This window comes from Cavia porcellus, unplaced genomic scaffold (genome assembly GCF_034190915.1).
Source record: "Cavia porcellus strain 051 isolate PalLab524CR breed Dunkin Hartley unplaced genomic scaffold, mCavPor4.1 scaffold_17, whole genome shotgun sequence".
In the NCBI taxonomy this organism is placed as follows: Eukaryota; Metazoa; Chordata; class Mammalia; order Rodentia; family Caviidae; genus Cavia; species Cavia porcellus.
In genome coordinates this window covers 15,583,842-15,606,006 of record NW_026947500.1, presented here as the reverse complement: position 1 = coordinate 15,606,006, position 22,165 = coordinate 15,583,842, and the positions used below count along the sequence as shown (strand labels likewise).

Here is a 22,165-nt window from a genome sequence, read left to right as displayed (position 1 = left end):
AGCTATAAATGAGCCCCTTGTAGGTAAACAGGTACAACCTCATGGGTGAAATGGTTCAGAGTCACATGGGTGAACATCGTGCTGGCTTCCTAGTATAAAAACCTAAAGAAGTTAGTGAGATCCAAAATGTACAACAGATGCTATGAACGCAAAAAGGGAGGAAATGGCTAAAAAGGGAAGGTGGTAGCCACTGCTGATTTCCTATTGTCTTCTTTTGAAGTCCTATACTGCTTTCATTGTTTTGTTTTGATTGGCTTTATTGTATTGTATTTTTTTTGGTTTTATTCTCTTAAAAATAAACATTTTTAAAAAAAAGAATTATTTAAGTAGAATAACTAGTATTCAGCAAGTAATTATATATTACCCATTTTACAATCCAATATTATAAATTCTAAAGCCTATTTTCTTTCCTCAAAAGGTATTATGCTTTGGCAACTTTTTTTCAGGAAACATGCACCATCTCAAAGCACACACTAGTTTCACAGTTATCTGATACACTTGTTTTTATATCTAGTATTTCTTCTACCTGGGCACACTGAATAATTGTATGACTAATAAAACCTACCTTAAGAAAGGCAGAGTAACTGTTTGAATATCTGAGAGAATAAAGCATGAGTGCAAATGAATGGGACCGGAACTGCGAATCCAATGAGCAATGGCTTTTCCCAACAGCAAAAGGAAGAAATTATGACTCAATGTGTTATGCAAGCATCAGGATCAGATACTATTTTGAGTTTCATTCCAGGAAATGAGCCAGGTATGACAAAAAAAATAGTCCTTTGAAAAGCTCTTAAAAATACAATTAAAGCAAACAACCAAACCATTTTGCTATTTAAAGAAAGCAAAATAAAAGCAGGGTAAGTTAGGCTGGGTTGAAGGCCCTTGGGCACAGCTGTGACATGGGAAGCCTCTCTCCTCCTGCTCAGGCACAGGTAAACCATGGTGCGGAGCAACTGGGAACGACTCAACTATGACTTCAGTAAGTTCCCCACCAGCACCCCTACATTCAGAATTTACCTGTAAGAAATGTGCACCTCCCCCCCCCCTTCAAGATATAAAGAAACCAAAACACAGAACAAGCCCCGGGCAAAGCCTGCAGGCTGGCTGTAGCTCAGCTCCCCAGAGGCTGGCACCAGGCCACCCTGAAAGGAGCCAGCTGGGGGCCAGCGATGAGGGCCGGGCAGGCCTGTGGGCAGGGCTGAGGTATCTCAGGCATCATGTCCTCAAAACAGTGTGCATCCAGGGGGCTGGGGATTTAGCTCAGCATCATAAGCACCTCCTTGCAAGCATATGGTCGTGAGTTCCATCCCAGGTACCGATAAAAAAAAAAGAAAGAAAAAAAACAGTGTGCGTCCAAAGGCACAGGGTCACCATATTCTAAGTATGATGCCTCGTTTCTAGCACCAGGGTAAAATTCAAATAAAGCAGGAAAACACCCAAGTTGCTGTGATGAAAGTGGGCAATGACAGCAGTGCTCCTTCCCGAGGCATCATCAGGCTAGGAACCAGAGCTGAAGGCCAGCAGCGCCCCTCCCCACTACACACATCTGCATGCGGGCCCAGCAGGGTGTGTTCCAGCTTTGCTGAGCCACACAGAAGAGGAAGAAGTGCACTTTCCCATTAAGAAACGAAGAAAACGCCTCACAGCAGTACAGTAAAATAAGCAGTCACTGCTCCCTTAACACCAGAGGAAGCGTGCAAAGCAGCAGCAGCAGCCTGCCCCAGAGGCTGCAGGCGCGGATGGGCACTGCAAGGGCATCAGGACAGCCAGCCGCAGTGCCGCACACCACGCACCTTCCTAAATCATGCAGCACGGCTGTGTCTAAAGTGTCTGAAATCACACTTGGGGAAACTCAGCCACACATAGTGTAATATCATGATGAGACATTATTTTACCAGTATCTTGAAGCCTGATTCAACACTGACATAAACCAGATGACCCCCGCAGTCAGCTGGAAGAGAGTACCAAGACGCTTTTTAAATTGCAATTCAGCTACTGAAGAGAACTGACTGACTGTCTCACGGAAGTGAGGGTCCATCATGTGCTGCCAACACCAGATCTCTGGTACCGCAGGGCCCAGCTGGAGGGTCCTGGTCATGCTGCGTCCAGGCAGTTCTATCTTCAGGCTGGTAAACTAAGACAACCTTAAAATTATGGGAACATCAGAATGGGACAAATCAGGGTGTTTGCTGTGACTTGGATACCACTTTCCCTTCCTGCCTGCCTGTCAGTTTGCATTCGCCACACCTGGAGAATCCCTTTAGAGTCCAAACAACAGACTTTACTCTGCGATTTCCTGTGCTCTGGCTGCTTTTAATGAAAGAGAATGAGGAACTCAAAGGCACTGGACTTCTCTGAAAGTTATTCTTTGTTTAACTAGAGATCAGGAAGAAGTTCTGTATTTCACTCAGTTCAGTTTTCTTAGGTTCTTAGAAAGTCCATTCCTGAATAGTATCTCCAAAACCCTAAAACAAAATTCAGTTTTGCTTTTTAAAAAAATCATATGGCTTTTGTTTCGCATAATGGAAACGATAACTTCTCAGGTTTCTGAAATATCAGTCATTATTGCCAGTCCCTTCTCTGCAAATATGAGGTATCTGGATGGAAAACAACTCAATAATTTTGAAATACCAGGCATCAGCAAGCATGCACAGAAATGAAATGCTGAGGGCTGACTCCCGCTGTCACCCCTTCCCTGCCCACCCCACAGCTTCCTCGTTCAAGTCCTTTACAAAATCAGTGCGAAGGACTTAAGTGAACTTACTATGAAGTTGTACATCTCTGAGAATTACCTTTCTGATACTGAGTCTTTCTGTTAAAAAGCATACAAATTGTTTCTATTTTGTTATGTAAATGTTTTTCTTTTATAATAAAGACAATTTCTCATATATATTGTATACATTCCAAGATTTCTGTTCCGAGTGTCAGGGGCTTTTCTATGTATATCTTTTGTCTACCACAGACATAAACAAAGGCAATTACCTCTAAAATGGGGTCCCTTGCCCAACTGCGATACTTTTTTTAGTAATCTGTTGACCCTTCTAGCTTTCTGGAGACATGTCAACTGAGGACAGTCTTGCTCCTTCCAATCTTTACTGCATTTGTTTCTCCTCACAACAGGACTTCAGAACAGTACTAGGCAGAAGTGGTGACCAGGGGCTCGCCTGTCTAGTTCTTGGTATAGGAAAGGCTTCCAACACTTTACTATTAATATTTTTCATCAGGCCAAGGACTTTTCTTCTGTCCCTAATTTATGGGCTGCATTTTCCATTAATTAAAGAATCTGATCATTTCTTAAATGCTTTTTCCCAGTCTACAGAAGTAAACACATCTTAATTGCCTAGGACCACAAATTTAACTTGATGTTTCCAAACAGAACCTCCTCCCACTTTCCCAGTCCTTCCTGTGGGACTGCACCCAGGCTTCCAGGAAGACCTCGAACCACGTCTGCTGAGCTTGTATTAAACCCACTTCCCCTCCCTGTGATGGGCTCACACTACTGTCAGCCCTCTCTATCTTCTGTCACTAATTTCTGACACCTGCATTATTCCTTAATTTTTTTTTTAGATTTGATACTTTATATTATTTTTAAAGTAACTTTTTAAGGTAACATGTAACTTCATTGTCAGTGGTTTGTCTCTTGCTAACATATGAATTTAAAACTATGTTACCCTCAGATACTACTTTAATCAAGCTTCAAATAGATATATATTAATTTTATAATTGGTCTCAGAACTTTTCTATTTTCTTCTGTGACTCGTGAATTATTTAGTGATTTCTTTTAAATCTATAGATACTGTATAGGGGTTTGAAATTTCTATATGTGAGTATCTGGCTTCTCACTACCTGTATTATACACAGAACAAGGTAAATGTATACCAATTTTCTGAAATTCAACAGATTTGAGGATCTAGCATGACACATTTTCATAAAATGCTTCATATGTTCATGAAGATGATATATATCCTCTAATCTAATCTGAGTTTGAGTCCATTACACCAGACTTGATCTTCATACTGTTCAAATAACTTTTATTGACTTTTTTGTTTTGGGCCTCACAATAAATTGCAAGAGCTGCACTAAAATTTACCTACAACAATAATTTTCCTAATGATGGCAAATTTGCTAATTTATCTGTATCATTTTATTTGTACATTTTAAGACTTACTTTTAGATACACAAAGATTTAGAGATATGCTTCTTAAAAAATGAAGCTTTTATCACATTACAACTCTCAGATAGTACTTTCTATCTTAAAATTTTGCCTGATACCAGTACTCACAGGACCCTTCATTTGGTTAGTAATCTGGTTAAAAAAAAAAAAGCCATAACAGACACAGCTTGTTAACAATATATAACTGATTTTACCTTTTAACAGAAGTTCAATCAATTGACATTATTGGTAATTGTTAGACTTATTAGTTCACCTACTGCATTACTGCATTTTTTTACATTTTTTAAGATGAGATAAATTTGAGTCTCTTTTTTTCTTACTATTTAAATTTGAGTCTCTTTTTTTCTTACTCCAACCTACTATTTATTTGCAAGCTATATGTTTTATTCTTAGTTCATGAATTTTTCCAAGAATAAATCGGTCGAGGTAGAAAATCTTAATCCTCTAACCAAACAACACTCAGGCCTTACAGACCTTAAATCTTTGAAAGATAATGAAAGAGTCCTGGGGCAAGCATTAAGCAAGTTTCCAAAATTATAAAACTCAGTGTACATATAAAACTACAAGCAGTGTCAACTTCTACTTCCAGGTTAATAAACACATAGCACAGGCAAGTAAGCCAATGGCCATTACATAAATTAAAACATGTATGCTTTAAATAATCAGCTTTACAAGAGAGAGAGAATGAATACCAATAAAATAAGACTCTGAAAGGTAATAAACTGCCAAATCTTACTCATCCTTCAGATAAGGGAGAATTTCTCTGGACATCACAGGAAAAGATGGGCCTTTCAACTCATACTATAAAAGAAGTATAATTTTGACAATAACCCAGAAAATAGTAACACAAAAAACAGTATTAGGTTTATCTCATCTGTGATTGTACCAAAAATACTCAAGGTGATTCCATATTGAAAACCACCATTACCCTAATCGCAATGACTATGCAGAGTTCATTCCAAACATCAGGTCAGCGCAGCACTAGTGAGTTCACTAATGTAACTGTGTGCCAGTTACAATGCTGCCATGTATTTCAAAAGCACTGATAAATGGTAACATTTTCCTTAGTTTAAAAAACTGTAAAAAACAAACTGAAATAGAACACAACTACCTGAACCCAATAATTACTGGCAAAATAGTAAAGGTACTCTCTAAAGTGAAAAACAGATAAGGATAAACACATGCATTTTAACACATGTGTATAGTACTAAGGGCATTAACCAAAATGAAAAAACAAAGACTAAAAAATTGAGGAAGAAGAACCAAGAAGCCAGCCTGCCTTCCCACGAGCCAGCCAGCAGGCAGGGTGGGAGATGAGAAGAGCCCCAACCCCACCCCACAGAGGAAGTCAGGCTGGGATGACAGCAGCCGAGGTACAGAAACAACTCAATGCCCATATTGACTTTCAGGCCTGGGGACTGTAGTCTGAGCATCTGTTTAGAGGACAACAATATGCAATATAGCAACTATGGGGGCTCTCCTTCTGTCTTGTTTTTGAAATCCAACATTGTTCTGTTTTGTTTTGTTCTGTTTTATTGTTGTTTTATTCCCTTCAAAATAAAAAACAAGCTGAGAAAAAATAAAACTGCATAGTTTACAAATAATTGTTGATATGGGGCTGGGGATTTAGCTCAGCAGCATAAGCACCTGCCTTGCAAGCAGGCAGTCGTGAGTTCGATCCCTGGTACCAATAAAAACGAAAAAGACAAAAAAAAAAAAAGAACAGATGCTATAAAAGAGCTAATAATAAATCTGAAAAAGACACAAGACCAAGACCAATATGAAGAAAATGATAAAATTTTCTTGAAGGACATTAAGAAGTGAACAGCCCTCAAAAAAGAGGTATTCATACTATGGACAGAAAAATTTGGCATCATAAAAATGTTCTTCTTTTAGTTAACAAAATTTAGTAAGGGCTAGGGAATATAGCTTAGAGGCGTAAGCACCTGCCTGGCAAGCAGACCGTCCTGAGTTTGATTCCTGATACCAAAAAAAAAAAAAAAAAAAAAAAAAAAAAAAGCAAGTACTTGCCGGGGGGCCGGGCGTTGTGGTACATACTTGTAATCACAGCACTTGGGAGGCTGAGGCAGCAAGATTATTGTGAGTTCAAGACCAGCCTGACCTACGAAGTGAGCTGGAGGCCAGCCTGAACTGCCTAAGACCCTGTTTCAAAACAACAACAACAAAAAAAAGATTTAATAAAATTCCAGTCACAGTCCCAACAGAGAATTTTCCCTTTGGTCTGAAAAGTGACAGTACCAAATTTATATGGAAAAGCTGATTATATGAATATCAGCAAAGAAAATTTCTAAGGAAAAAGAATAATGGTGGGAATTTACTGAACTCAAATAAGGGTGGCACATTAAAAGACTTTCTCCATAATGTACTGAATAACAAAAGATTAATATTCAAATATCTTTTAGGGGTAGAGGTATAGCTCAGTGGTAGAGCACTTGCCTGGCATGTATGTGGCCTTAATGCAATCCCTAATACCACTGGAGGAAAAAACCAAAAATAATTTCTTTTAAATAAATACTGAACGACCCTATTGAAGGATGAAGCATGTGAAAAGGCAATTTACAGAAGCAAAAAGGCACATCTATTTGAAAGATAAATCACACAACTGCATGTGGAGGATAAAAATGAAAATGATGCGACGTCTCCGTAGTTCCCTTTGACTCAACAGCAGCAACTAAATGCTGGCAGCAGTATGATGGAACAGGCATTGTCTCTTAATTTGTGGAAATATAAATTATTATAATGTTTAGGAATCTATCATTATACAGAAGGATATTCACTACTTTAACAAAAATTAATAAACAGCAAAAACTCTAAATGTTCATTAATAAATAATTTGAAACTTCTGTTTATCATGGATAAATATGCAACAATACACTGAAAACTGGTAACGAGAAAGTGCACTGATCCGTACTGTAATTCTGAGTATGACAATATTTGTGGAACAAGATCCAAATCCACAAACGTCTGCACAGTTATGTGAAAGATACAGACATCTTAAGTAAACGGCCGGCCATGTCAGTTTCTTGTTTTATAAGAAGTACATTCAAAGCCATACCACAAACACAGGAGGAGTCTGTAGTAATAAAATATCTTACATAATTTTTTTCCCAATTGAATGTGCTATTTTAAAGTGACCAGCTGTGGGTCCGGATTATCTACTCATTAAAGTATTTGACTAAAGCATACATAAAAAGCCAGTGTGCAACTTTAACTCTGACTTCAGTGATCCCCTCTGCATTCTGAAAGAGAAATTGAGTGTGCTTACCAATGTCGTTAATCACTGCTCTGATCTTGGAGACAAAAGGGCCAACTTCACTGGGATGCATTTTGGCTCTTTCCTTAAGGTCAGCACCTGCAAAATATTTCATTAAAAATATAATCTTGTTACATACAACACTGAAACATAAGATGAACACATCACAGGAAGGTCCCGAGCCATTTGGTAAGGAACTCCACAACCTAAGCTCTTCTGCCAGTGCCCCCAGCACAGATCATCTGCCTGGTCGCAGACTGTGATGTCTGGAGCAGTGCTTGCCTCCTGACTACAGATCCTCCCATTCTCAAAGAAGAAACTGCCTGGGTGGCACTGATCCATAATTATTCTAAAAGACACAAAAACTATGAAAAACTTTACATGTTCCTCCATTAAAAAACACAAGTAAAGTCAGGCACACACCCTAAATGCCTGGTAGTCAGGAGGCAGAGATGAAGTTTGAGGCCCCGCCTTTGGGTAAAACACAAAGGTCTGAGGCCACAGCAGCGCAGGGACAGCGCAATTTGCCCCCGCAGGCGGGGCCTGGAGCCAGCCTCCAGCACAGGAAGAAAACGGCAAACACGATGGTCAACAATGACACTGGGGCTTCAGTACCTGCAGACGCCGGTAGGCTACTGACACCACAGGGCCTCAACAGGACACAGCTAAGCCAACGAGGGGTGTGGCACTGAGCCCTGTGCCATCAGCCAACCCTTCTTCACCACACCACCTTGGTTCCCATGCACCACATCTGAAAAATGCTGGCTTCACGGTACAAACCAAGACACACACTCTTAATTATGATTTTACTACACAATGCTAATTTTGGAACACAGGAAAACAGACTTATGGAGTTCCTTATGAGATCTTTTAATTCAGCTAGGTGAGGTGGTACACCCTGTAATCCTAATACTCAGCAGGCCGAGACAGAAGGATGACCTCAAGGCCAGCATAGGCTACTCAGCAAGACCCTGTCTCAAAAAAATAAAAAACAAATGAACAAAAAAGAGATTATTAACACTCTAGCCAGGCTTGGCTGGCTCACACCTGTGATCCCAGCACTCTGAGAGGCTGAGGCAGGAAGATGGTAAGTTTGAGGGAGAATAGGCATCATTAACTCTGAACTCAAAACAAACTGAAGTGAAGCTAAAGTCCTAGAAATGGTTGGCCCTCATCAAAACAAACCAACCCAGAGTTCTCTACATTCTTATTGGCCCACTATATATTAGTCATGACTATGAATGACATCAAGGACAGACAGGGCTCACGCTCTTCAGGACAGGCAGAACTAGAGTTGACAAAGCACTTTGTTATATTCCCTGTCAAAACATATGCATATATCTACAGGCATACAGACGCAGACATACAGATACATAGATACACAGATACCAGAAAACCTCAAACATGTGAACAAGAAACATAAACAACATTCAATGCAACATTAATAAAATAGCAAAAACTGGAATTAACCTAAATGTCTATCAACAAAGGAATTAATAAAAGTAGGACATTTACAAAGCGTATTATATATGAACCAAAAATGAAAGAAGAGTACTGATAAGATAAATCTATTAAATGAAAAATATAATTACAGAAAGATACATAATAACCACGTACATAAATTTTTAAAACAAGAATGCTAACAAGAAGAAAAAACAGACAAATGGGATTTCTTGTGCACGGCAAAGGAAATAACAGAATGGGAGGAAATATTTGCAAACCACACAGCTAATAATTGATCAATATGCAAAATGTAAGGAACTCAAACAACTTAGCAAGAAAATAGTCTGATTTTAAAAATAGGAAAAGGATGTATAAACAAAGACATACAAATGGTCAAAATGTGAAAAAATGTTCAACATCACTAATCGTTAGGGAAATGTGAACTAAAATTACAATACGAAGGCCAGGAATTTAGCTCAGCAGCACAGCGCCTGCCTGGCAAGCACAAGGTCCTGAGTTTGATCCCTGGCACAAAAAAAAAGACAAAAAGAACATTTACAGTAAGATGTCATCCTGCCTCAGTTTAGAACACCAATTCTCAAGAAAATAAAGGATAAAGTGCTGGGGGCTGGGGATTCAGCTCAGCGGCATAAGCGCCTGCCTTGCAAGCAGGCAGTCGTGAGTTCGTCGATCCCTGGTACCGATAAAAAGGGAAAAGGAAAAAAGACAAAAAAAAAAAGGATAAAGTGTTGATGAGAATGGAAAGAAGAGAGCCCTTGAAAGTTACTGATGCAAACCTCAGCTATTTCAGCCTAAAACACCAGCAGCACAACTTCCACTGGGATCCAGCAACCCCACCACTGGGCACAGACTTGTTTTCCCTCATTCATGGTTACCAATTCACAAAAGTGGTCCAAATATATTACATGGCAAATTCCAGAAACAACTGCTAAGTTTTAAACTGCACCATTCTGAGTTGCGTGGTGAAATTCTGCATTGTCCTTTACTCCCCACACGGCTATGAACCATCCCATGACCACAGAGCGTCCGCACTGTGCTCAACCCCATCTGTAAGGCACCCCGTCACCATCCCAGGCACCAACTCACTGTCACAGGGCTGTCATGTACATTCATCACCCTTGTTCTCAACTGCTTTGTTTTCAATGCCCTTATTTTACTTAACAATGAACGTAAAGTACAAGAGTGGTGATGCTAACAATTCAGATAGTCCTTCAAAAATAAATCATAAAGTACTCTGTTTAAATGAAAAGGTAAAAGTTCTTGATGATAAGGAAAAACGATTATAAAATTGTATGCTGAGGCTGCTAAGATCTGCAGTACGAATGAACAGGAAAAAGCACAGGCATATTTAATTTTATTGTGGTTTCACTGTACTGCACTTCAGAGATACTGCATGTTTTTCAAACTGAAGGTTTGCTGTAACTTTCCTCAGGAAGTCTATCAGGACCATTCTCCCAAAGCTCGCATTAACTTCACATTCCGGTCACTTTTTGTAATTCCCCAGTCTTTCACACTTGTTCAGTGTTACTACATCCCCTATCACTGCATCTGTTAGGCTGACTAGTGATGTACAATGTTACCATTACAAGGTTTCCGGCTGCCATGAATGGTGCTCCTAGAGAACAGCAGACTTACAGCACATTACTGAAACCCAACAACAACCTCTCAGCAAGTGTTCACAGGGGCAGACGCACACACCAGAGGTGATGAAGCACAGTGAAAGAGCACATCAGAAGCCAAGACAGGCCAAAAGCTAGGCCTCCTGCACCAAGGAACCGAAGCCGTAAGTGCCTGGGAAGTGCCACTCGGTGAACACAGAAACAGTCGGAGGTCCAAACAGCCACACTGCTTCTGGGGGGAAGTTTTAGTGATTGGACACAAGACCACACTGGCCACACGTGCATTCAGTCACACCCTGACCCAGCTCCAGGTCCCCATCCATCTACTGAGGCGGAGGCGGAGGCGGAGGAGGAGGAAGCCACAGGCGGACCTGGTCCATGAGGCTTCGGGAAAGCAGCAGTCCCGAGGCACGAAGCATAACCCATGCTGCTGCAGTGACACACAGGAGGTCCTGGTAAGTCAAGGCTGCCAAGAAACAGCCGATCTCCTACCAAGAGGAGGCCACATGCAACTGTCACATGAGAAGGAATGTGGGCTGACTAGGGACTGTTAGGGGCTAGCCCTACCGTGGGCTTGTCACTGGATTTAAGTTAAATCCAATGCTCACTCACCCTTCTAAGACTCCCAGGGCCTCACAAATGAGACCACCACGTTCCTCTGCCTGTGTGCTGTGAGCGCACACAAAGGGCTGACAACACATTCCTATCTTCTGGTATTTCAAGCCCCAGGTTTAGACCACTACTCAGAAAGGAGAGTCTTCTCAAAATTGTATCATTCACTGGCATTTAGATACCACTAAGGACACTTAGGTCATGAAGAAACTCAAAGCACCATCAATAACAGGAGTCTGGAAGAAGTTCACTCTAACCTTTCCAGACAACTCTGAGGGGTTTCTAAGGTCAATGGAGAAGCAGTATAAGAGAAGCAGTTAGAGAACTGAAATTGAATGTGACTCTTTTAACCATCTGATAAAACTAACAGAGGAGGAACTGCTTCTTATGAGCAAGGAAAAGTGGTTTCTTGAGGTGGAATCTACTGGTGAAGGAGCTGTGACAGCTGAAGCGAAGGCAAAGGACTCAGGATACTGCATATAATGAGCTGCTAAAGCAAAGGCAGCCTTAGGAAGGAATAGCTCCAATTCTGAAACAAGACCTGTGGTGGGGTAAAATGTTACTATGCTTCCACGAAAGGAAGAGCTGACCAATGCAGCATACTTCTGCGTGGTCTGGCAAGAAACCTTAACCTTCAGCAGTCACCACCTTGAACAGTCAACAACCATCAGTATTTTGGCCAGACCCTTCACTGATTTTAAGTGGCTGAAGCTCAGCTGATCAGTAGCATTTTTCAACAATAAAGTATTTTAACTAATATACATTTTTTAAAGGAATGCTATTATGCTTAAATTACAGTACCATGGAAAAATTTTTATATGCATGGAAAGGCCAAAAACTTTGTACGACTTGCTTCATGTGACAGCTACTTGCCTGCCACATAGAAAACTACTGTGGGTTGCTCGGAACCCAAGCCATCTCTTGAGATGGGCCGGCTGCATCAGCAGCTTTCTGTTACTTACCAAGTACCTGAGAGGATCAAAGTTTAAAGAGAAAGGTTCTCCTGGCTCACAGTATTAGAGGTTTTAGTCCACGTCCAGTTGGCCCTATTGCTTTGGGCGTGTGGCAAGGCAGTAGGTGGGTGACACTGCACAGCTGGGAAGAAAGGCCAGCATCCCATAATCCCCTTGGGAGCACACCCCCCCACCCCATGGCTGAAAAGCCTCCCTCAAGGCCTCAGGATTAGAGATTCCACACCTCCATCACACCAAGCCTAGGATGAAGTCTGGCCTTTGGGGACATTTGAGATCCAACCTGTAGCATCTGCATGAGGGTCAGTGCTATTCCTGGTGCTGGGTATCCACTGTAGGTCTTGGAATACACCCTCTATGGATAAGGGATAACTACTAAAACATACAAAGAAAACAAATCAACTGTGTCACAGAGCTATCTGCACCCCATTTTCATTGCAGTATTTATTCATAACAGCCAAGATATGGCATCAATCCAAGCATCTACCACCTCAAAAGCAGGTCAAGAAAACAGGCAAACCCACAATGGAATGTTACTCGGCCTTACCAAAAGAGAGCCTGGCATTTGGGAAGGTAGCAGGAATGAGGTCAGTATGTTATGGGTGACAGGCCAGATACAGGGAGGCAAAGTGTGACCTCGCAGCAACACACAACAGAACAGTGATGGGCAGCAGCTGGGCACGGAGAGTGGCAGGGGTGGGGCAACACTGGCCATGGACACCGGAGAACTGCACCAGGAACAGAGACTGGAAGCAGTAATATGTTTACAGGTCTGGGAGAAGCAGTTCGAACCTGCTGTGTGAGGGAATCTGCATTTTAATTATCTAGATTTAACCACTCTGCACCATCCATTCTACATTTATACTTCAAAATAGCATGTTTTACATGATAAATACAATTTCATCAATTTCAATAACTTTGAGCAAAAGGAGAACAAGAACTTCCTCAGGGACCTCAGGTGTGGGTGGCGGTGCCTGGCACTGCATCAGTGGCTCATGAGTGGGCTGAGGTGACAGTGACAGCTGAGGCTGAGGCCAGGCGTGCAGAGCCGCCCTCCCTTGTACCACTGCGCTAAGCAACGCTTCTGAATGCCTGATGTGACCTCACAATGAGTTTTTTCCATGGAAAATTAAGTTAACAAAAAAGGAAAATATTAGTAAGGGCAAAAAAAGCTGACCATGGTACGCTACGCTAAGCTAAGAATAAATGCTTCAACTCACGGCTGGCTAAGATCGAGAGTGTGACTTTACACTGGGAGGAGCACCCGGCTTAGTGCTCAGTGGCTGCTGCGCAGGATGACTCAGAACTGCTAACGTGGCTTAGGGGCTGGGACAAGAGGTGGCTGAAAAGGAGCCACGCCCACAGGGGAAGGCAGACTGAGGCCGCAGCTTAGAGGCTCCTGATGCCTTGGTCCTGAGGAGACCCCTTGGCTGCATGGAGGCCTCAGGGCAGGTGACACAGCAGGCTGCCGGTGACCCTGGAAGCAGGACTAGGGCCAGGACTCAGCGTGGGCCGAAGACAGCCCAGGTGTGTTCCTGGGCCAAGCGCACCTCCCACAGAGGTCTGAGGACCAGCTCCCGCTATCATGACAGCTTGTCTGTCCATACAGCAAAGCTGAGATTCCTGTGGGACTCCAAGGTTCTACATGAAGTACAACATCTGAGACTGAGACTACTTTAAAATTTTAGTATCTTTTTAGTTCTTGAAACATATCCTTAAATACTAAACGTTCAGAACTTTAAAAATAGTTTTATCTCTATTCTTTTCTAAATTAGTTGGTCATATCCAGTAGTTTAGCATTTCCCAGTTCTATTTTCTATTCAAGTGAACTATTATGTTACCAGCAATCTTGCATTTTCCTAGTCCATCACTCTCCTGTTCCTGTACAGACCACAAGTCCTCTCCTCAAATCTCAAAACCACCTACTGAACCTGACACCAACTTACTTGGAAAACTCGCACTCACTGGAGACATTCCCACAGCACCCCACTGAATCTCGCTTCTGTAGGACCGAGTCCCGCACCCTGCCCTGTCCTGAGACTAAACTGCCACCCTTGTCACTGGGCCCAACCAGTTCTTGGCTCTTTGAAGACATCAGCCCAGCACCTGCCTGCTTTCTGGCTGTCCTCATTCCCCTCACTGTACAATAATCCTGCAACGATGGTATCCTAAAAAACAACCCTTGTGGACTTCCACCACAGCTATCATGGAACATATCTCTTCAGATCAAGCCCGTGACACTATGGAAGAAAATATCAAAGTCAGCTATTCTGAGGGAGCTGGGGAGCAACTAAGGCAGTAGGAGGTCAGCAAACTACAGAGAAAGAAACTACAGTGAGCTTCACCTGCCCCACCAACTACTGGATGAGCCGTAACAGACAGGCCTGGGAGCCCTGCAGGACTGCGGGCCACCTGGGACCCAAGAGAAACGCTAGCCAAAAACAGAAGCCAAGGTCCTGGAGAAACAGGATCTACAGGAAGCAGTGTCCACCGAGGGACACACAGTCTCTAAAGTAAAATCTCTACAACAGAGGAATACCTAGAACTCACAGCTTGCCAAGGCAGGGGACCCATAAATACCCAGGCCTTCAGCTGAGACTTAGCACTCAGGTGCCAAACAGAATAAAGCCATATTAAAGGCATCTACACCAAAGCCAAGTGTGGAAAACCAAGGGCAAAAAACAAATCTTAGAACTGCCAAAATGAAAGCCACAGTAAGTATCTGAAAAGGCAGTCAACCAACAGTTGACTTCTTAACGGAGAATGAGCAGCATCCCTAAGGTGGGGAAGAAAAGCAGCAGCAGCAGCAGCTGTTCATCCCACCGTGCTCTCTACAGTGCAATTCACTGCAGTCAGCCTGGATCCAAAAACATTCAACAGGAGAATCATCGCTGCACAGCACCGTGAGGACTGTGACCTGGCCCCTCGGGGTCACGCAGGGTGCCAATCTCCCTTGATCGATACACTGCAGTGCTATCGGCCTGTCCGTCACCACATCAGCTGTGTGTACCTGGAAGCTATGTTCAAGAAACCTTTCTAACGGCCCAAGAGATGGGCAAGCAGGCACAGACTCACTGCCCTAATGATCAGCACAGCCCTGTGAGAGGAGACCCTCCATATCACCACAGTGGCAATCACTCCAGTGGGAGTCCCAGGCAGATCATCCTCAGACCACAACAGTGACCCTGTAATTTTTCCTTAATATAAGTGGCATTTATGCTTCAAAGTCTTATTGATAATCCTGTATTTCCTTATAACCGAATTTGTCCGTGAACTAAAATTTCATTCAATTCCCTAAACTACTAATGTCCTATATAGTATGAGTTTCCTTCCAGATGGAACTATCACTACAACTATTACTAGCAGAGCTGACTGGGGCATAACTATATTGTGAAGCTACTGAGTGTTAAATACAAACATCTCTTAAAAGTGTATCTCGATGAGGCCTAATTTCCCTTCTCCCAAACACTGCACAGGCCACATGGGGGGGGGTCCCCTCCCCGGAGGCTTGTGAGAGTCACTGTCGGTTTCACTCTCACTAAGAAACCAAACCCTGCCCTCCTCAGAGCCAAGGGGGACATTTCCACAGCAGCATCACTGCGCCAGAGCAAACTCTCTAAACAATGATACCGTCATCAAGAAACACACAACCATTCCTGAACAGCTCTATAGAGCCTCTACAAATTACCACTGAAATCAAAGAGCTGGAAAAGTGCTCCAGGACGGACCCTGCTGAATCCAGGATGAGGAAGACAGAGTCGCTGAAGCAAGGGGCAGCCCGAAAGGCTGGGTTGAGAGAAGGCCCATGTGAACCACCGCTGGGCAACTATCCGTGCCCCTCCCGCACACCTGGGAACACGGCCTCACGGGAAGGGGCTTGCAGGTATAAGCTGTTCCATCAGTGCTGGATGGCCAGATCACACAGACCACAAAGGACACTCTTGAAAGGTCTACACCAAGCTGCCTTTCCAGGTGGCCACCTCTGCACACCTCTGCACGGGACCTCCAGGATGAGCGCTGCCCACTCCCCATGACAGCCAATGTATTAATCCCTCTGGGTCCCTGAGTCCCCAGATCCAAGCCTGCATGTGCAAGGGCAATCCTGGGACAAGATTAGTGTGTGATTCATGGACTCAGCAGATGGTGATGTGGCAGTGCCTCGCCGCCCAACTCATGTAGGGTCTGAATAACAAAACAAGGGGAGGAGGAATTACACTTGAGCTGGGATATCCTGGTTTCTGCCTTGGGCCTGAGATTTCATTGGCTCCTCCGGTTCTCTGGTCTTTGAATTTGACTAATTACACCACTGGCTTTCCTGGCAGAGGCAGCCCCAGCCTTTGTAATCATGTGCAGTCAGTTCCTTATAATAAATCTTTTATCTCCTACTGGTTGTTCCTCCTGAACCCGGACACACTTATTAAACTGTGCCAACCTAATGGACAAGAAACAAGCTGCATTTTCCTCAGCAGTAAAAAAGAAAATGCTCACACATCTGTAAGGCATTAAAACACTGTAAGATCATTAGCTTTGAATCACTCCAGTTTTTGTATATACAGTGCCATTTCAGCATCTTGGTATTTTTATCAGAACATGCGGGCAGATATTTACATTCCTTGTGTGGAGTTGGTGCATGTGTACAACACAGCTTAATTCCTTTCCTCGGACTCTTTCCTTCCTCTCCTTTCCCCTTCTCCGTTCCTCCATTTGTCGATCCCCTTCTCATTTGAAAAAGATCTCCCTATTTCCTATTATATGTTTGTATTTTGTTCTTTACTTATTACTTGGGTTTCTTCCCTAAGAGAACGCATGTGCTAAGTTTGTGTGTCTGATTTGTTTCACTTAGCAGTATGATCTCCAGTGCAACCACTTTCCTATAAATGGCTCAAGCCTCTCCTCACTGTTGGCAGGGTATTCCACTGTGTAAATACATTTTCATTATCTACTCATTTGCCGATGCACACAGAGGCTGCTTCCAAGACCCAACTATTGTGAACTGTGCTAATACAAACATGAGGATACACGTATCACCTATCATGGGGATACATGTAAATGTGAAGTCTTTAACTATAAGAAGATACCTAAAAGTGGAATAGCTGGGTCAAAAGGAATTTCTAGATTTAGATTTCTGAAGAATCTCCATAACAATTTCCATAGTGCTTATACTACTTTATTTCACCAAAATGTATAAGGGTTCCTTTTCCCCACAGCCTCACTAGCATTGTTATTGTTTGATTTTTTTTTATGATGATCATTCTTTCTGGAATAAGATAAACCTGTATTTTAATTTGCATTTCTCTAATAGTCAATGATGCAAGCACTTTTTAAAGTCTTTATTGGCCATGTGTACTTCTCTGAAGTGTCTATCCATTTCATTTGATCTTTTGGGGGGCCTTTTATTTGGGGGGAATCTAACATTTTTGAGTTCTCTATGTATTTCAAGTATTAGTCTTCTGTCCATGGGCTAGCTGGTCAAAATGTTTTCAAATTCTCTAGGTTGTATTTTCACTGTTTTGTTTTTGTTTTTTTGCTTTTTATACCAACTACATTCATTAGAAAAGAAAGTTATGAGATATCCTTTCTTTCCTTAAGAAACTAAAAGAATAAAACCAAAATGAATAAAAGAAAATAAAGATCAGAAAATACAATATCTTATCAAAATGCCAACATCAGTTTTCATAAAGATTAACATTTTGATTCTTACATTTCTGTAGAAATACAAAAGATTGAGAACAGTCTAAACAACTTTGATAAAGGAACAAAATTAGAGCCCCAACCCTCCCCAATCCCACGACTTACCATAAAGTTACACCAATCACGACAAAACAGCATTGATATCAAGATAGACAAAACCACCAAGGTTCGAATGTGAGGTTCCAAAATAGATACAAATATTACAGAAAGTTGATTTCTGGCAAAGATGCAAAAGCAATTAAATAAAGAGAGATACACTGGAACAACTGTATATCCACATGCAAAAACCCAAACCTTATGACACATCAAAAATTTCTTAAGACATTCAATCAACTCAAAATGGCTCACAGTGGGTTAAAGTAAAGGCAAGTGTGGCCTGAGATGTTGCTTTGGTGAAGTCATTCTCTCTGGGACAAAATATGTTTTTCCTTTCAGTTTGTTACACTAATGAAACAACGTAATGTTTATATGTGTGACATATTTATTTCACTAGTAAGTATGTTCTCAAGGAATTATCTATAAAAATGTAGTCCATTTACCTATAAAAGTGTCCAGTTTATTACTTTTTGTGGCTGAGTAGCATTCCACATCTTTTTTTTTTTAAATCTATTCCTCAGTCGATGGGCATTTAGGTTGTTTCCAAGATCTGGGTATTATAAACCGTGCTGCTATTTGCTGTGCAGAAGCTTTTTAATTTAATGTGATCCCATTTGCTCATTCTTGGTACTATTTCCTGTGCAACCAAGCTTTGTTCAGAAAGTACTTACCTGTGCCTATGTATTTATGTTATCTTCCTGCAGATTAACTGTTTCTGTTTAAATGGCAGACCTTCGATCTATTTTTATTCTACATTAGTACACGGTAAGGGATACAGATCTAGAGTCACTCTTCGGCATGTGGAAAGCCGGTTTGCCCAGCACCATTTATTGAAGAGGCTACTTTTCCTCCAGCTTGTATGCTTTGGCCTTTTGTCAAAGATCACATTAGCTCACTGTGTTTGGGCTGTTTCTGCATCCTCTGCTCTGTCCCACTGACCCTCCTGTTTTGTGTGTCACAGCTGTTTTCATCATTATCTTCCTTGAAACCACGGTTTTTATTCCCTACACTTAACCAAAGATCAGGCTGGGATGGCCATGCCTTCCCCACACTAGATCTGCACCGTCACTTACACCAGCATAAAATGGGGCAGACAGACAGACTGACTCTTCCTGAGCCCACAATGTCCTCATCCACGATGACAACTGGCCTGCTCTTTCCCTTCCTGTGCTGCTCCTGGGTGGGGGCTGCATCAGGAGTCTCCTGGCTTAGAAAATGAGCTGAAAAAGTCTTTCTTTTCTATTTCTCAAAGAATGTACAAAAGACTAGAATTATCTGCTCCATAAATATCTGGATGGCATGTTCCTCTGAAGTCATCAGAACTGGGTTCTGTGTGGATGGACTTTTTTATCCTGGGATTACTAAAGTCTTCCACTTCTTGAGTCAGTTTTGGATAAGTTTCATTTTCCATCTAAAATACTGAATTTATTGGAACCAAGTTGACTTTATACATTTAATCTCTGTGGAATTTATGCCTATGGCTTCCCTTTTCAATGTGAATATTGTTTATCTGCCCCCTCCCAGTTAATCATGTCAAGAGTTTGATTATTTGATTCTCAGAGAATCAGCTCTGGGATTTCAACGTGTTTTCCATGTTGGTAATTAGCTTATGCTCACTTCATGCTTTCCTTCTATCCTGTTTGGGCTTACTCTGTAGTTATTTCTGTCCCTGAAGTTGGAAACTTACTCTCGTAAGCATTCCTTCTTAAATTACACTCTCTTACACAACTTTTCAAATATTTTTGTTAGGATTTGTTTCTGTTTTCTAATTTCCATAAAGTCTCTGGCCACACTACAAGATACAAGTTATCCCTAACTTTTTCTTACTCTTTTTTGTAAATGATTTCTACCTTTACCATGGTGGCAGCAACCTGCTAGACGTCCAGGGGTTTACGGACTTGGAGACTGTTGAGGTCTCAAGAGCGTCCACTTGGAGGGAATGTCAAGTCGTCCCCGGGTAGGCACCCCCACACAGCACCTGACACCAGCCCCACTAGATGACACAGCAGCCCAACCTGCAGGAGCTGTGGCCAATGGCATGCCTGGTTTACTCTTAGTTCACCTCATCACTTCAGAGAAAAGCACAGGACAGTGAGAAAGTAACTTTATTAGTAATTTTAACAAAATTTAAACACATCTTGATTATACATTTTTCCTGGTATATATACACATGTATACACACATATACCCTACAAATACATATATATGTGTATTAATCACGCCAAGAGTTTGATTATTTGATTCTCAAAGAATCAGCTCTGGGATTTCACGTGTTTTCCATGTCGGTATTAGCTTATGTTCACTTCATGCTTTCCTTCTATCCTATTTGGGTTTACTCTGTAGTTCTGTCCCTGAAGTTGGAAACTTACTCTCGTAAGCATTCTTTCCCTTCACATACACACCAGCAAAGGGCTGTATAATTTAATCACATTTTCTCTAATATAAACTAACCTGGAACACAAAAGTTTATCAAACTGATACATTTCAAATATATCTGCAATAGATGATCATTGCCTCTGATTCTTCTGTACTTGCATTGCAGAAACACAGTGCTTTTGGAAATACTAACAGCTGAACTCTGCTGAGAAAAGAGTCAAGGATATTCTTTGCTCTCTAGTTTCAAAATAATTTCACTTTTGAATTTATATAGTAAGCACCAGTCAGAATAATCACACCAATGATGGCTGTCACTCATCTGCCATCTACTTACTTCCTAGTTTCTTTGTACACACACCTGCTTTCAACACTTTCAGTTTACAAGGTTCATACACAGACTATACGTAATATTCAAACACACTGGCACACATCCTCCCAGTAAAATCAGGTGGTCTGTCTCAGCACCTTCCTCCAGAAGGGCAGCAGTTATTTTAGTCTTATCTATTGCTATATCCTCAGGTTTTAGAACATTACCTAATACACACTCCCTCCCCAAAAAACTGAATAAACATTTCAAATCTAAATGTGTTATTTTTAGCAAGTGTTCAGCAGGAATTTCTACAGGGCATGACTACTAGCCATCTTTTTCACTATACAAATTTCCTCCCATTTTCTAACAACACTGTTATTTCTGTTATGGCATATGCCCTCCTTAGGCTCCACCACCCACATATTTGGAAGATGAAGTCACCCCAACATTGACACCTGGGCGCTATAAGCCTGAACTCACAGGATGGTCCACTCCCCTAAGCAGTCAACTTGAAGGGTCCCCTGTGGACTAAGCAATCTCTTCCGTCAACAGTCGTGCATTGATGTAAGACCTGGGACTGCCGAAGCTTCCAACTACCAAGCTGAGGATGAAGTTGGCATACTGAGAGTGATGATGAAAAGATTGCAGAAAAATCCACAATCACTGGGCTCCCATAGTAATGACAGGCCTACAATTCAAGTCGATTTGTGGAGCTTTTTCTGTTACAGGATGTGAGAGCTTATCACCTACAAGTGACAAATTGGTTCTGTGCAGTCCACATCTATCCTCAAAGGGTAGGATCTTGATTACTGGAGCTTGGATGAGCCTAGGTACTACAGGAAATTTCCGGACAAAGTCTGGAGGGGAGAGGACCAGTGAAGCTAAGGAGCATTATTTGCTTGGTGTAACATGACCACCCTTATACCTCCTACAGGAGTTTTTCAAAGTCTTCTTTTACTAAATAGAATCAAAACCTCCGCCTTTGTCTAGCATCCCAGCCTCTCTAGTAGTAAAGAGATCATTTCTCCCTCTCCAACAAGATAGGACTGATCCATCCAAATGCAAACAGTGGTATTATCTCCATCCTGAAAACAGCTTGTTAGTCCCTCATATACTCCCAGGTATCACATTCCTATAAACGAACATCGAATGACTTCTAGCATGCATTATTAACCAAAAATTAAAAACAGTATATATAGAAATGCTACCTGTGTAACAAAGAATGCAAGTAGGTAATTTTAATTTTGCAAAAAGACACAAGAATAATCTAGATACTATATTCCTTAACACTCTCAAGGATGGAAACTAGAAGAAAAGAGACTAGAGGAAGGAAGCAGACGCTGACGTTTCTATAACTGCATCTCTCTGAACAGCTTTTACTTTCTGAAATCATGTTAATGTTTTATAGATCTGAAGTGAGGAAATCTAACTTTGTTTCAAATGAATAAAACATAAACACACCAAAGGAGAAGAAATGTAAGTAACTCTCACCACAGCATTTTTAACACTGAATAGTACAGCATTGTTTGCCCTCAGTCTAAAGACAGAAATGTAAATAAATTACTTGCCAGCTCTAGT

General features: G+C 41.6%; 1 protein-coding gene across 4 annotated transcripts in view; it reads right to left on the bottom strand.

Annotated features, from left to right (window-relative positions):
• Auh (AU RNA binding methylglutaconyl-CoA hydratase) overlaps positions 1-22,165 on the bottom strand; it is a 121,097-nt gene that overhangs the window by 71,339 nt on the left and 27,593 nt on the right. For all 4 annotated transcript variants that reach the window (XR_010040027.1, XM_063227245.1, XM_063227246.1 and 1 more), the window contains one exon: positions 7,461-7,547. Coding sequence is in view for 3 of the 4 variants with exons in the window: in XM_063227245.1 (XP_063083315.1) it covers positions 7,461-7,547 (87 nt within the window). In the remaining variant the exon portion in view is untranslated. The remainder of the gene's footprint in view (positions 1-7,460; positions 7,548-22,165) is intronic.